General features: G+C 36.6%; 1 protein-coding gene across 2 annotated transcripts in view; it reads left to right on the top strand.

Annotated features, from left to right (window-relative positions):
* The window catches only part of PPARGC1A (PPARG coactivator 1 alpha), a 105,992-nt gene that overhangs the window by 55,668 nt on the left and 32,865 nt on the right, over nucleotides 1–17,459 (top strand). For both annotated transcript variants that reach the window (XM_061164472.1, XM_061164471.1), the window contains exons 3-7: nucleotides 8,532–8,726; nucleotides 10,533–10,655; nucleotides 11,511–11,715; nucleotides 15,603–15,648; nucleotides 15,758–15,831. In XM_061164472.1, coding sequence (XP_061020455.1) covers nucleotides 8,532–8,726; nucleotides 10,533–10,655; nucleotides 11,511–11,715; nucleotides 15,603–15,648; nucleotides 15,758–15,831 — 643 coding nt within the window. The remainder of the gene's footprint in view (nucleotides 1–8,531; nucleotides 8,727–10,532; nucleotides 10,656–11,510; nucleotides 11,716–15,602; nucleotides 15,649–15,757; nucleotides 15,832–17,459) is intronic.

The following is a 17,459-nucleotide window of genomic DNA, read 5'->3' as shown; positions in this document are numbered from 1 at the left end:
AGTGTGCGTATTGCTTTCTGAAAACAAATTAGTCATATTTGCATATGAAATCAATTATGTAGAATATATCATACACTATGATATTTACAACCAATTCTTGCAGTAACTGTGTTCATATCAAGGGTTCCATGGAACACAGTTTGAAAAACCTTCTGGTTAAATATATATTCCTAGCTTGTAGATGAGTATGTTATAAGGTATAGAATAAAGTAACTCACTGTAGTCCAGATAGATTATATTATCTGTTTTCTCCTGATTAGTGAGCCTGATGCTTCCTGCTTGAATAGATAGTTGGGCTGGCATGATTTTTCTCTTGCATCTTTTGAGATACATTCAGATTAATTGCTTAATAATGCATTCCAGTATCTTTCCAAACACCAGAATTGGTGAGAGTAAATTTCTACATTTTCAAGACCCATCTCAACCCTTTCCTTTACAAAATATGGATCTACAAAAAATCCATGAGAAATGAATGGAAGCTAATTTTAAATAAAGCCTTAATTAAGTATCATTAATAAGACAAATATTCTGAGGATGAAAAGAGGTAGGAATTACAGAGGATATAACAATGGCAAAACAAAAAGAGGATAAAGTCACATTATAGTCTTAGGACAGGTTAGTTTTTTTAGTTGTTACTCATTCATTTTTATTAAGCATCTACTATATGCCACATGTCAGTCAGTTGCAGTCAGATAGACCTTTCAGGGCTTCTATGTTAAATAGACCATAAAGAGTAGCTATTAGAATATATATTGAGTTATAGAAGTAAGTTTCAATGAAAAAAAATGGGGAGGTGGATAGAATGTGTTTGGACTAGCTGGGAAGGTGACATTTGAGTCATATTAAGGGGATAAAGGGGGCCTAGCAACGTGGCCATCTGGCAGAAGAGCCTTCTAGAAAGGGCAGGTGCAGAGCCTTGTGGCAGGGGAATGCCTGGCATTTTTGTGGTCTAAGCAAGGAATTCAGAGTGTTTGGAAAGGAGTCAGCCTGATAAATGAGGGGTATTGAGAGTGTCAGATGATGTAGACCTAATATAGGGCAACCAACCATGCATCTTAGTTAGCCTGCAATAGTCTGGTGATTGGTCGTTGATGGCACCCACTCACTCTCAAAAGTGTTCTGGCTTATATGATAAATTATATGGTGATTCTAAGCTAGTAAGTCACTCTTAGAATGTTGACTCTTTTTCTTGGAGTCGTGAGAAGCCTTGGAGGGCTTGGTCAAAACTGGGGCAAGAGAAGACTTAGATTTTATTAGGATGACTGTCTTCTGGGTTGAGAATGAGCTGTTGAGATGGAGTGGCGGTGGAAAGGGTAAAAACAGGAACCAGCATGTGCAGGGCAGCCAGAACTGGGTTGTTTGACTTGAAGCCACACAGCTCGCTAAGGGTACAATGGGACTAGGACCCATTCTTGTGACTTCTAATCTGGTGTTCTTTTAAATCTGCCCGGTTTCTCTATTGGTTTAAATTTGAGGACCAATGGAATGCCTTAGCAGCTCTTTTTCAATCAATTAGACCTCCTGCTCAATGGTATCACCCAGTTGCTTCTTCTTTACACTGTGAGAAATAGACATGAAACACCCCCTCCCCACCTAGTCCGTAATCAGCTCATTTTGAGTGCATCGAACAGGATTTTCTTAGGCCTTTCTCTTGAACTTCTGTATTTACACTTTTGGCTCATGTGACCTCTTCAGAATAATGAACTCCATATGCTCAGGACATGCTTATTAACTCATGAGTATGTGATATAAGCTAATGTTAGATAGAGCCTAAGTACAGATGTCAACCTACATTTTATGCCTGCTTAAATAGGAGCGTTAAGTATTAGCAGGAATTAAATGGACTCCCACAGGTGTAAATATGTCTATGGAAGGAATCCTTCAGTTTTGCTTATATTTATTTCAGCTTGATTCTTATTTTATTTTTTACAGGAGTTAACTTCAGTTTTTGTTTATTGCTTTCTTTAGTTAGAGTGGCTAACTTGGAGGAAGAATACAAGCCTTGATTATACACTTGCAGTCAATGATTGAATATGTAGAATGCACACAAGTGGTTGAGATGCATAGATTCTATTGTAACTATGTCCTTGAAATGCAAACTTGTATGGTTGAGGGGTGTGGTGTGTATAGACACATTTACAGACATGCTATTTTAAGTAACCTGTGGGTCCATGAGGAGTTGCCCTGACAGTGAAATTAAAATTTGTGTTTTTTCTATTAGCTACTATTATCATTCAACCAGCAACTCTAGCATCTGACAGGGAAAACACATTGGTACCTAATGTACTCATTGTATCTCTCCTGATGATAAAGTAGAAGAAGAAGCTAACTCTCAGGGCACAGGGCATTTGTAAGAAATGAACAGATTCAGTGTTTTTTTCATAAGAAATATGTGATGTGATATAAGATGGTCTTTATTATCTTAATTATTTTTCTGTTAGACATATACACTTGAGATTAAGGTTTTTGTTTTTTTTTTTTCTTGCCTTCAAGTGACCATGCCATTTTCAAAGCCCTTTATTCCATATGCTAAACCAAATCTAGTGGATTATTTTAGAGGCTCTTCCTATCCAACAGGCTAGCAGTTAGCAACCTATAAGAAGTACCATGTGGGGATTCTGCCCAGTTTGGAGTGTGAGAAGATGGGCAGACATGCTATTAGTACCCATGCCTGGGTGTAAGAGAAGCAAGAAAAATCCTTGGAATGTAGAGCACTCGAGAAGAGAAAGAGAAAAAAAAGGGGAAAGAGAGTTTCTGAAAGTGGGTTTTCCCTATGGCTGACTCATGTTGATGTTTGGTAGAAACCAACACAATACTCTAATGCAATTATCCTTATTTAAAAAAAAAATTGAATGAAGCAAAAAAAAAATAAAAAGATGTGGGATTTAACAACCTTTTTAGCAAAGACTCAGACCACTCAGAGCAGACACGTGCAATAAACAATTAGTGAAGTGGTATCTGTCCAGTGTAAAGTGGTCTTTTAAAAAATTGAAAACTTCTTGATCACAGTTTTGGGTTAAATTGCAAGCTTTCTGGACACTCTAAGTAAATACCTGTTATAGTAGAGCTGGAAGGCTGCAGTGACACCTTGGAAGCCTCTCAGCTACAAAGTCAGATCCCCTTGGAGACAGAAATCATCATCAGTATAAGAATCAGGGTTAGTCTCCTATTAGTAGTTACTGGTCTTAGAGAAACCATTCATTGAGCAGAAGGACAAGCTATCAAGGGAGCAGGAAGAAAACTTCAAATTCTGTTTCAGGGCTTTAATCTGAATTGTTATTTTTTATTTCAGAAAAAAATTTATTTTGAATTCAGCTTCTTGCAAATTTTGAATCAAATGTTATACATCAAAACCAACTTTGTTACATGCAAATGTTTTGTCTTTTTGTGCATGAAGCAGAAGCACAGAACTTTATGTGTGGTGATTCAGGAAGGGGACTCCTATGATCAGTTGTATTCCTTATTTAAGCCCCTGAATCTATCATAAAATTCACTTTCTTATGTAATTATTTCAACTCCTGGTAGTGTCTAGTGGAACAAATAATCCAAAATAGTGAATAATCCAAAAATGTCATTTATATTTGGCTTCAGAACACATTACCAGATGTTACTTTAGCCGATTTCCCTTCTTAATTAGGCCTCACTTAAAGTAGGAGTTAATTTTGTCTTCATTAGCTGCTTCCAAATCAGCAGTATGGGGCAGGAAGGAAGCCTAAAGCTTGCTGGGAATTTGGGAGGAAGCTGGCCCAGTGCTGAAATTCGAATGTAGATCGTGCTCAAAGAATGGAGTTCAAATATGGCTAATCAAGATGATGGGCATATACACCAGAGATGTTTATTGAGCACCTTCTTTAAGAATTCTCAGACCTCTATCAACTGTTTGTGTTTTTTTCTCCTTATTACTCATGTGTGCAGAAAAATTCTGTAATAGGAATTTGGCAGATAATAACCCAAAATTTATGTAGTAAAAAAGTGGAGGCTCAGAGAGGTTAAGTGACCTTTCATACAAATTGATCTTGGAGTAAACAGTAGTACCTAAGGAACTGAAACTGATAAGTGAATGATAAGAAGACACCACTGCTTCCTTCTTATTGATGATTTGAATAATAAGGAAGAGTGAATTCTCCTGGCCTAATTCACATTAAGAGTGTTAAGATAATGAAGCTGTGATTAAATGGCTATTAAACTATTTTTATCAAACAGAGATCAAGCAAGTGTGAGAATCTGGGGACACAGAGTGTAATTGCAATTCTACAAGATGTGGAAAAAATTACTATCATAAGCAGGGCATGGTCCTTCCAAAATAGCCTGCATTAAAAGTATTCAGGATACCTCACGCAGTTTTCACTCTGTGTTTCTCCCTTCAGGTGTCAGGATCTCAGAGTCCCTCATCTCCTCCTTAATTTAGTGGATTTATTCACTCTGTGTGCAGTTGGGTGAGTTGAATGCATTGTCTGCCCCGCGTGTAACTGGTTGAAAGATCCTTTTGCCAACCGCTCACTAAAGAACAAGACCCAGATATTATATACTGGATCCCAAATTTCAATCTTGAGGTGACTTGGGCATGTAAGGGGGCAGAGTCTACCTTTCTTCAACCGTACCTTTTGAATTATATCACACTTAGTGTAATTCATATAGGGACCCGCAATCCCAAAGAGAAGAAATGAATTTTCTGGCTTAATTGACTGCTCTGAACGATCATTTATTAAGGACACAGCATTGTTTCAGATTTGGGGTGTGTGTGTGTGCGCGCTCACTCACTCAGTCGTGTCTGACTCTTCATTGTGACCTGGTTGCCTCACATGGAAGGTCTCCTTGCCTATTTCCCATTTTTATTTCTGCCTTTCTGCCCCACACTGAGACTGAGCCATTTGTGCAATGGTAGATCCCCACCCAGTTGGTGATCTGCTCTCTCTTTTTCTCCTCTTTGCTTTTCTTGCCTTCAGTTATGTGGAACTAATACGTATATTTTTTTATAAAAACAGTGGAAGTGGAAATGTTAGTCCCTCAGTTGTATCCGACTCTTCATGAGCCCATGGACGGTAGCCCACCAGGCTCCTCTGTCCATGGGATTCTCCAGGCAAGAATACTGGAGTGGGTTGCTATTCCCTCCTCCAGGGGATCTTCCCTATCCATAGGTTGAATCATTGCAGGCAGATTCTTTACCGCTGAGCCACCAGGGCAGCTCTATACTGAAGCAATAATGGAAAGCAACATTAATTGTTTAACAGAGTTCTTTTTGTCACATGCATCGCCTTCTCTGGGGTGTTCAATTGTTGAAACTCATGTCAAACTAATTGAAATTGTCAGAATAAGGTATAATGTCCACTCAACTTTGCATGTACAAATATCTGTTGAGCTTCAACACAGAGGTGTCATTAAACCTTCTTCCTAGTCTGCTCTGATGAAAGAAAACAGAATTTGAAATCATAGCATTCTTTTCTTTCTTAATTCAAGAACAGCTCTATCAAAACAGTCTTAGAGCCCCTCTCTGAGTAGCACATATACAAGGATAGTAAGAAAATGAAAATGTTTAAAAATTATTTCTAATGGACATTGACTATAATGATTACAGTCCCACTGTTCCATACTGATTTAAGACTAGCCTGCCCACATTGCATATCTCAACACACACAAACACACACATACGCATACACGTACAAATACACAATGCCAGTCTTCCATTCCACAAACTCTCCCCTCCTATTGTGGTTTCAGAAGACAGGAAAATTTAAATAGCTGGTGGTTTAATCAGGTCTTGTAAATTAATTATGACATTATCAAGCTCCAGTATTTCTGCCATTGTATTTGGTGTACATTCACCCAGGCTTATTAAAGAAATTGGAGAAAACTAGTTAATTTAAGTGTTCTTTGTCATTTTGACTTGATTGGAATTATCATGGTTTGTTTACACTAGGGATAGAACTAAGATGCTATTGTATTATGTGATTGAAAGCAAATAAGGGCTTGTAGTATTGCTGGGAAGTCAAACACAAAATTTAAATCGGAGTAAACAAAATTACTCATTTATTGGTAAACATGCTTAACTATTTTTGCCTAAGTTCTTTTTGAACTTCAGTGAAATAAGCCTTTCTGGAAACTAGGCTATCTGGAAAAAATGTCCAATTTATTTATTTAAACTGTGTTTGTGTGTGGTTGTGTATATGTGCATGTGTGTGTATGTGTGTGTATAAGCATGTCTGGTATGTTTGAGACATTTTCAAAGACTATATTTATTAGATAACATGGGGATATTTATATTAATGTAAATCTCATGATTTTGAGATGATTTTAAGCAGTGTATTTCATTTAAATATAAGTTTTATTCAGAATAGTTCAATAACCTGAATTTGGTTTTTGGTACATGAGGAAATCTAAGTTAAAATTAAAAGGGAGAGATTGGCATCTTTGGATACCAGATTATGATCCTCCACAGAAAATAGGGGCAGATTATTTCATGATCTTTATTATTAAGGATGCGTGGACAGAGGCCAGAAGAGTTGAGGGTGAGGGGGATGCTCAGTAAAGTCTTTCTATTTAACTGAGCAGTTTGGGTTCTAAAGAATCGATCAATTTATGGAAGGAAGTGGTGCCTTTTTGAAGTTAACATTTCAGCCCTTCTGGTTAGAATTTACCTACTGCACTACAGTCTAAAAACTCATAGAACTGTCACTGTACCCTATGTGCCTCAAACCACTTAACTCACAACGTCAAGTCCAGGGGCATTAAGGAAATTGAAATAAATGTTAAAAATGCCAAATAAACTCTACCATGAGCATATATTGCTCTGCTTGGCTTCTTGAATCCAAAAGAGAAAGAGGTTCATAGTTTTCCTCCTGGATGGAGACTCATCAGTAATGAGGGAAAACAATTTTTATATGAAAATAGAATGTATATGTGAGAAAGGCCTGCCTAATTTCTCTAGTAATACAATTTGATTTTCTGATTAGCTGTCTTATTCTGCGATTCTTGTAATTTTGTCAGGTCAATTAACTGGAGTCCGGTGCTAGAGAGAAAGGAAGTATGGGCACTGCCGGCTTCATTAGATGTCAGCAGCTTAGGTGCGTTTTGTAATAGAATCTGTGTGGGATAATTGAGCTGATATTGTTAATGTCATAGTGTACAGAACTTAAAAAATGACTTAAGAAGCAGGTCAGATTGGACAACATGAAGTGCTTAAAGGAGAAAAGGAAAGTAATCTACACAATATATATTTTAGGCAAAAAAATGCAGATCAATAAATTATTCAGCAAGTAATCAATGACTTACTATATTGTGTGCCCAGCATTGGCATTGGTTGCCCAGGTATACAAGAATACAGTACATTGCCCTATCGACAAGGTATATAAGCTCCAGTTTGGAAGATCTTGAGGTTTTTTTTTTTTCTTTTTACAGAGTGCTGAAATAAACAAATATTCTCTTTTATAGCATGTTGTTTACAGGTTCTTTCCTTCCATTGGTGGGTTCTCAAAGGGGCAGAGTTTTGTCTTATTTCTCTTTGTGTCTCTAACACCTAGCATGACCCTGACATATAGTAGGTGTTCAAAAATGTTTGTGCAATAAATAACTGAAAATCAGCTTTCCAAGGATGTGTTGGTGGGAATGAGTGTGGCAGGTGGGAAAATTAGTTAAATTTATGTTTGCAAGAGCTCCTGTTAGAAGGAACATTGCCCTAGAAAGTACCTTGGTCTTAAGAAATGAATGCATTTGAGATATGCTACAAATAAGACCCTACTTAGTGACTGGCCAGGTAAAGAGGATTCAAGGTAGTTCCAGAGTTAGGGATCTGTAGAATTCTTATACAAACCCAGAAAGTCAAGAGAAACAGCAAGTTTTTTGTTTTTTTTTTTCTCAAGAAAAGTCCTTATTTTGAATTTTTAGACAAGGAACCTCTTATCAGGTAGAAATGTCCAGTAGGCAATTATAGATTTATGACTAAAGTTGGGAAAGATGTCAAGGAGAGAAATAAATGACTGTGGAGTGTTCACTGATGAAATTATAAATGAAACCATGAAAGTGTATAGTTTCTCTTGGAATACTTTAAGTTTCTGGCAGTGTTTAAACAGAGAATTATCTAAACATTTTGATGCATATGCTATACAGGAGACTGAAACACTATCGAAGCACTGTCTGAAGCTGTGGTAGATAATGGTTAAAATGCTCTCAAGCCCTGAGGTTCTCTAAATCTTCTCTTTTAGTTAAGAAAACAAGACATAAATATGAGAAAAATGACTGTGAACAAGACAGAATCACATTTAGCATTATTAACACTGACATAATAAATAGCTAAATTAGAAAGCTCAATAATAGGAGATTGGTCCAGTAGAGGTATTAATTGATTGTATGATTCAGACCAAAAGGGAGTTTGGAATTTGAGGAGGACATGATTTTTGTGTTATGACATAAATGTTCTGGGTTTCATATATCGTGTACTCATTTGGTTAAACATATTCAGTCTATGCTGATTAATAGATTACTCATCTCCCAGTGTCAACTCACTCATGCCTTCCTCTATTTTACTGTTTTTGCAGAAGATAGATGAAGAGAATGAGGCAAACTTGCTAGCGGTCCTCACAGAGACACTGGACAGTCTCCCTGTGGATGAAGACGGATTGCCCTCATTTGATGCGCTGACAGATGGAGATGTGACCACCGAGAATGAGGCTAGTCCTTCCTCCATGCCTGACGGCACCCCTCCGCCTCAGGAGGCAGAAGAGCCGTCTCTAGTAAGAACCCTTCCTACTGTTTAACAGGAATTGGAGTTGCCTCTGGCTACCCGCTGCATGGGTATGATGTAGTAACAATAAGGTTTGGATTTTTCATTTAGACTGATGCCAAAATAATCCCCACACACAGTCAGTTGCAAATTCTGTGATTCCCTGTTGAAAAATGTTGATATACAGACTTCATGTGGTCTTACTGCAGTTTTTTGAAACTATCTTTTGCTGTTTATTTGTAGGTTTTGATGTCTTAGTATTATTTATGTTTATGGTTAGAAACTTAGAAAATGTAGATTACTAAAAGAATAGACAGAAAGTTCACCTGTAATTTCGAATAGCCTCTAATATCAAAAAGGATCAAAATCTCCTCTTCTTTTAAGATGTATCATGAGCATGTTTGGGAATTTTAAATAGATGCATAGTTTTGAATGGTTGCATAGTATTTTATTGTTCAGAGATGAACCAATTCATTAAGCAATCCCTTATGGTTGGTTATTTAGTCTTTTTCCTATTTTTTTTCATGATCATAAATGGCATGATAATTGATATATTTGTAGTTTTATTCTCATGCATATTATTTTAGAAATAGAGGGTGGATCAAAGAGCATGCAATATTTTAAGGCTTTGCATCCATAATTCTTATGAAGATTGGAAAATAATAGCACATTTTCAACCTAAGTTTCCTAAATTTATGGTAGGCAATGAAGAGTGGATTTGTTAGCAATGAAGAGTGAATTTTCTTTTCAAGGCAGTGCTCAACCGGGATTTTATTAGTTCTAAGACACAGTTTACCTTCTCAGCTATGGTAGCCATTTGTCGCTTGCCATAAATCTGATGTAAGAGCATACAACGTAAATTATGAAACGTCATCCTGCAAACTTTAATAATGTGCTTTGGTCTGCCTTATAGTTGCTGTTTTTCTCCCATCTCTAAGTTTTTAAATGTTAAAAGCATTCCACATAAAGCTATGAAACTCTACTTATATTCCTTTGCATTTTGAGATTTCTGGTCTGGAGGAGACTGTCTTATAAGCAGCGATAACATATGTATTTCCCAGTTTTTCCTTGTGTCAGTGGCATTGGCTTTGCTCTCTAGTGATCCGATTTCTTTATAATGATACCCAATCATTTCCATCCACACCATGGTTTCAACTGGGAGGGGTTGTTGACTCAGAGTCATGATGCATGTCCCAGCAGGGAGGTCCTGGAAGGCCACTGAATCAAATGAAGAGATAGAGGTCAAGAGACAGGAAATGTTTTGCCTATGCCAAAACCCACCTCTCCTGATCTACAGGCCAGGACTCTACCTTCTTAAAAATCCTTTTTAGGGAAACTTACTCTTTTAGCCCAAATATTCTTTGAATCAGTATTGTTTTATGCTTATTTGAAAAACATGATTCAAGGCATCACAGAATCTTTCATTTATTGGTATTTGATTCATTTGGGTTATTGAGGGGAAAATGTGCACACACTCCCCTAGTCTTCATTTAGCAAAGCAGCTTTTCTCACCTCATAGGTATTTGGAATCTTTTTAGGAAGATTCTTTTGCCTTGTTTTATCTAAAGAAAAATTAAGGTAGTTTTAAGTGTGGCAAACGGTAACCCTTTCACAGTTGGTAGTGTAATACCCAACTTTTTCTAATTTTTTAAAAAGTAGTTTCCTTTACTGCTATTGTGCTAAGGTGTTCTGTGATTAGAATGAATCCATTTTTGTCATTATAATTAATTTTAAGGTTAACGTTTCAGTAGCTTATTCTCATGCTTAAAAGATGCCTAACTTTTCTCGCTTTCCCGCCTCCTGGATGTGTTTCTAGCTTAAGAAGCTCTTACTGGCACCAGCCAACACTCAGCTAAGTTATGATGAATGCAGCGGCCTCAGTACCCAGAACCATGGAAACCATAATCACAGGATCAGAACAAACCCTGCAGTTGTTAAGGTACAAATGTAAAGTTTTTTAATACAGGAGGGGAAGTCACAAGGAGGTTTTGCTTAAAGCTATAAACAATAGGCTTCTATGTATTAATTCAGCTGGAATCCTGCAGAGACTTCATAATGGTGAAACATTATAAAATGGGTCTCCAAAAGCAGTAGTCTAGCTATTTGAAACAAGGAAGAGTTCATTGATACTTTGTCTTTGAACAATTGAAATGAAAGTTCTACCATCTGTTACTTCATGCTTACTTTATTAATACATGTAGCAGCGTGGGCTACAATAAAATTTGCTGATAGGTTGGTATCATCTATGAATGTCTTTAAGACGCTGCAGTGCCATTTTGCCAGCTGTCTAACCTGAGAAAGATTGCTCAGGAATCAACGCAAAAGATCTATCTCTGCCATTAATTGGATGGAATGCTGGCAATGACATAATTCAGTTAGCGGGCTGTATTAAACAATGTTTGTCTTGCCATTCACTGCGAGTGAAAACGGAGCGTTAAGGGGTACTTAAGAGAATTGTGAATACTGGGCTCTGGCAATCAGTGGCAAATTAAGGTTTAAGCCAGCTTTTTTTTTTTATTCACAGTAAAGGCGCTGTAGGGTCTTGTTAGTTACATGTTGCTGAGTAGGAACATTGAAATGTAGGAGAAATGAAATAAAAAGCTGTATAAATGTCATTTAGGAATTTTAAATGTAATTTTCTTTCCTTGTTCTGCAAACAATTATTCACAGCTCATAGATCTAGTACACTTAGACTGAACACTTCATTGAAAATCTCATCTCTTCAGAAAACCTATATCCATTTTGATAAGGTTCAGTTCACTAATTTTCCCTTTCTTTATGCCTTGTTTTTAAGACCGAGAATTCATGGAGCAATAAAGCGAAGAGCATTTGTCAACAGCAAAAGCCACAAAGACGTCCGTGCTCGGAGCTTCTCAAGTATCTGACCACAAATGATGACCCTCCTCACACCAAACCCACAGAGAACCGGAACAGCAGCAGAGACAAATGCACCTCCAAAAAGAAGGCCCACACACAATCGCAGACGCAACATCTACAAGGTAGGCTGGACCCCTGAACACCCACTGCTGGTAAGGGTGGTGAGGGCAGAGCAAACCTGCTGCAGGCTGAGGACACCCAGACTTCAGGCTTCTGTCCCATCGGTGTCTCTCTTGACAGAGAGTTCAACACTTTATGATAGTAGGCAAAAAAATCCTTCCTTGGACACAGGTTGAACATATCCTATTCAGCTGAAATGCAGCCCAATTCACAATCACCAAAAGGCGCCTGAAATATTAGCCAGGTTGTGGGAGATGGGGTGCAGAGGGAATTGCAACATCAGGTGAGGTTTGTAGGAATCTCTGAATTGCTGAGATAACTGAAGTTCTGAGCAAGCTGGGCTAGCCAATTCATGAAAAAGCTTTTTTTTTTCCCCCCTTCCAATAATGGGGGAAAAAATGAGACACTGTTGATTGCTGTTTATCCTTTAAGAAATAGCAAATAGTACTTAGGCACTCACTCCCAGTTATGATGTACATTCTATTTTTAGACTACATGGCATACTCACACATTTTATTTTGTAAGTATGAATTTGGAAGTTCCTGGATATTTAAAATTTTTTCTTTCTATTTAAAAATATATTGCCTCTATACTAAACATCCGGGTTGATGTCTATTGTCCCTGTACGTTACTGAAAAGCTGATGCTCATGAGCAGATCAGGGTGATTTGGGGAAAACTTCTGTTGGCAAATATAAACTTTTCTTTCTTTTTGGTGTCTTCCCTCAAAGCATTCTAGTTGTAGAGGCCCAAAGAGAGCTCATAGAAAGTTGCTGTTCCTTTAAGATATTTAACTTCCACATGATTTGTTCCTCTGACTTTGTAGTGGAAGTAGACACATTCTAAAATAGCAATTATAAACATCCACCTCTTTTTCTTCCTTCTGTTTCCCCAATGCCCCTTCCAGCTGCTGAGTGGTAGCCCCTGCTCCCTGTTTTGAACCATGATTATTTCATACAGGTATGCCGTTGCTGCTGCTTTTAATACATCTTCTCCTTCCCAGTGTTTTGAATTTCCCTCTCTCATTCCTACTTCACCATAAGCCTGGAATTTTCATATTCCTTTAATATTTTTAATTGGCTCTTAATTAGGTTTTCCCTGGTGGATATCTTGAAATCACTGTCCATCCCTTTCTATCAGTTCAAGGAAATATACTTATCAAAATGAGCCATGGTCTCTTAGTTTGTTTAGCCTTGACTGGCTTCTCAAACGCATGCGCTGGAACAGTTTTCTTAGCTCAGGACCAACTGTGCTGTGGGATTCTAGGCCCTGAATTGAAGGGCTCATTGGACTAGTCCCTGCCTGGTCCTGGTCATGCGCTCATTTTCTAGAGCTGAATTTGAAGCCGCAAACTTGCGCTTTCGTGAGGGAACCTAGTCCAGCAGCACATGCTCTGAAGTGTGTGTGGGGTTTTCTGTTCTTTTTTTTTTTTTCAATCAGTCCTTTTGGATTTTGAGGGTTTTAAAACTTTGTCAGTCCACACACCACTAAATATTACTGTAATCTGTTACAAACCATGGCAGTGAGAAATAAATTGGCCTTTGAAGGACATATTCTTTAGATGAGACCTGCTATATGTAGGTTTTTTTATAAGGTATGTTTCTGTGGTGAGGCAGCAGAAATGTAGCTAGCCCATATCAGAGCAAAGCTTATTAACAACAACAACAACAAAAATTCCTGTAGTTACTTAAGGTCTAAAAGAAAACAATCATGTAGCTATGTCTGATTGTTAAAAACCAATAGGAAATAAATGCTGAGTTTCAGGGGGTATTTATTATTCAGAATTTTAATATAGAAAATATATGAACGATTAGAGGCAATAGCTAAGAGAATTTTCCAAGGTTTCCTTACTGGATGTATGGCCATTTTTTCACACTAGCTTCAGGTATGCTCTCTCTACTATTGTGCATCAAGCTCACTTCCTTAGTATAATGGTCTGGACTTTGGCAATTGTGGGGGTCCATTTATTCTTTTATTTATCCCTTTGCTAATGCAATCATTCATCAGAAATATCATGATCTTCATGAAAAAGATTCATTCCTGTCCTCAAGGATCTCAGAGTCCCTGGTCTTCCAGTCATTGGAACAGTGTAGTTAAACTTACAATAAACCAAATCAGCACTTCTCTAGTGGTAGTTTCTGTAAGTGTGGGCTTATTTTGGGATTGGATTCTTGAAGCTATACCCTTGCTGTGGCCCTCATTTGCTGGTTGCATTTTGTCTCATGAAATACAACCACTTCCTGTCCATCTCCTTCTGTTGCCATAGGCTTTACTTGTACCCAACTATTAGAATTTTGGGAATCTTCCTTTGAACATTACCCTAAACCCTGAAAACTGAAATTTCAGCAACTTATTTACAATGCACATCATTGGTGACAGCACATAGTTCATACCTGGTGATATTTGTGTAGAACCTATATGGGTCATCTTAATTATTAATTGAGCACCAGAGAAGTTGGTAAAGTTCCTTCATAAATGTGTTCTTTTTGAAAGGCTCTTTATATCAGATATACTAAAAAATTAATGTCAAATCAGTTTATTTATTGGTATATCTGAAAAAGCCAATCAATCAATGCACCTAATTTGCGTTAGCTTCATATTTCTGGATGCACACTGGATAGATGATAAACATTCAGTTGCTTGAAAATGAATTTTAAATCTACAAATTAAATATGTAAATATTATTTGTCCAAGTAAAGTACCTAATTTCAACCTAATTTGGACATAAATAATATTTTCACATTTCAAGGGACCTTAATTACTGAGGTTGATTAATTTGTTTTAATATCTATTGAATGCAATTCTTTTTGATAATAGGAGAAGGAAAACATATTCTGGGCCCGACTCTGCCAGTAACTAGTTTTATGGCCCTGGAAATATCATTAAGCATCTTAGGTCTCAAGTTTTTCATCCATAAAATAAGAAAGTTTATCTAAAGACCTTTTTGGTTTCAAGTTCATGATTTTCATTACATAAATGACTACCTCTTGACCTTTTGAAAGTAGTTATTTTAATGAGAAAAAATGACAAAACCTACATACATATAAACATATCTTTATAGGTAAGCATATGTGTATATATATATACATAATATGTGGATGTATACCCCAAGTACGTTTCTCACCAGTTTTCTCCTCCTTCTGTTCAAAATACAAGACTGCCAAGGAGAAGCAATTGAAATTTTGGAGTGAGAAGATTCTTACTCCACCCTTCATAATTGGGAAATGCCTCCTGTAGGAGGTAAGATTCAGGAAACATCAAAAGAAGTAGATGAGCTCTCTTTGCAAGTCTATAGGTCTCTCAACTGATAAACAGTATTTTTACTTTAGTTGTCTATCAGATTTGGGGATCTGAACCCTTCTAAACTATTTGGGTCAGTGTCTGTAATTTGTCATGGTCTCTCAATTAATTTTCAGCAAATAGAATGGTTATTGAGGGAGTTTGGCCTCACAGAAATAACCTATTCTCAAAGCTAGATATAAAATTATACATTTTAGGAGAAAAATCAACTGAATATTCATAACGTTCTGTCGTCTTGTAGTTACTCTGCTGTTTTCGTGTCTAAACAAACCGTGTACTATATTCCAAATTAAAATAGAAAACATTATTTTTCTCTGATGGTCTTATGCAAATTTTGTATCCTTAACAGTGATGCTACATTTTGGGGAAAATTCTGTTTTTGTATATGTTTTCAAATGATAGTCTACTGATGCAAATGTTGTTTGGAATTTGTTTTAGCATAATGGACTGTTGTCTGACTTTGATCCAATATTCAGGGATTTCCTTACTTTAGTTTTCCTGTTTCCAGTTTCCAACTTGACTGTTGTAGAAAGAAACCAAATCAGAAAAACACTCAATATTTCATAATTAGTTTCCTTTTTTTCCCTTTAGCCAAACCAACAACTTTATCTCTTCCTCTGACCCCAGAGTCACCAAAGTAAGTATTAAGAAATGTAACCATTTTCAGAAAGGGAAGGGGGTTCTAATACATTTGGCTACAGCAACTCCATTTCAGTTTGTTTTTATAAATGTGCCATATCTTCCAGTGACCCCAAGGGTTCCCCATTTGAGAACAAGACTATTGAACGAACCTTAAGTGTGGAACTCTCTGGAACTGCAGGTAAGCCTTACATTTCATTTGGACCTTTTTGAGTGAATGAGTGTGTATGTGAAATGCATATTAAGCAAGAGTATAGTCTCTATGCAACTAATAAAGCTAACTAAGAGTACAAACAACATTGAACAAGAAGTTATCTATAAATATTTTCAGTTGTTTATTTTTTTAAGAGGAGACATTTATTGTTTGTCAGACTTGGGCCAGACTCTCTGATGTATATTACTGATTTGGATCCATAAATAAACCTACTCCCAATTAAGACACTAAAACTTGAGTAGGAGGAGAAATTAACATTTATTGGTCTTCCACTCAATAAATATGCCAAGCATATAAGTCATTTTAGCTAGTTTCACAAGAACCTCTTGAAGATGGTGGTGTTTGTGTTTTTGTTTTTTAAGATGAGGAAATAAGGTTCAGAGATGTTAAGTAACTTGCCCAAGATCACAGAGCTAGAAAGCAAAGAGCAAAAGTTTGAACTCAGGTTTACTTGAAATATGTTCTTACTATTAATTATACTTAATAGTAAAATGCTGTCTTATATATGATACTATTTTTATGTCTTTTCAGTTAAGGAGAAAAATGAAAATATGCCCATTCACCAAAACAAAATGTTCTTATATATTTTAAACAAGAGCAATTTCCTTCACCATTTGGACTTCTGAATTTATTTGGCCAATCTTACTCTACATCCTGAAGAGGAAGAAGCTTTAAAAACTTGAACTAACCCCTAAGAGACTTACAAATCCAAAGAGTTCCTAGGCAAACATCTGAATGGGGTGCAAATGGTGCCTTTGCAGTAAGAGCTTAGGTTTAGGTACTTGAACCTCACTAGAAAGTGAGTCTTGGGATGTCTAAACAAGAAGTTCCTAGGCTCTGGCCATTGCTGATAAGGGTAAAGGAACAGTGAGTTAAACAAGATGCTTTCAACCAGTACTGTGGTGCCTACACGCACCGTGGTCATTGTTGCTAAGTTTAATTTCACACTCTGAGTTTGCTAAATCACCTCCTTATGAAAGGTCTATTGCATGATTGCATGATTTGGTCAAGCAGTCGAGCAGATAATTTCATGGTATTTATATATATTTTATGTATGTGTATACAGGTATAAATATATTGTTACATACACACATATACACACATGTATTCACATATAAAATATATACATAACATCATGTATTAAATAAATTAAAATTACACATATGATTATAAGTAACTTTTGTGTGTATATATTATGTACATTAGACTCCTTCTTATCTAACCAATGAGTGAGTATTTGGTGGGCTTATTTTAAAAAGTTAACTGAAGTATACACAGTTTAATCATTTTGCTTTTGCTTAAAAGATACAAATTATGTATTCAAATATGAAATTTTTGGTATAAGACAGACAGACCTTTGCACTGAACTAAAATAAACTAATGGGGGATCCATTCATCTTTGTGGCACAAACGTCCCTAATAATGTATCATGGATGGTATTTACTCCTCTTTTCTTGCCTGTTTTTTTTTCTTGCTTTTTTAAGGGAAAATAATTAAGGCTATTTGCCTGGTGGTCTGAGTGCAGAATCATTCTAGATTTTTGTGATTTTTAATATAAATCTTAATCATAATTCCCCATGTTTTCCCAGTATTTT

Source organism: Dama dama, chromosome 17 (genome assembly GCF_033118175.1).
Source record: "Dama dama isolate Ldn47 chromosome 17, ASM3311817v1, whole genome shotgun sequence".
Classification (NCBI taxonomy): Eukaryota; Metazoa; Chordata; class Mammalia; order Artiodactyla; family Cervidae; genus Dama; species Dama dama.
This window is presented reverse-complemented; position numbering and strand designations above follow the sequence as displayed.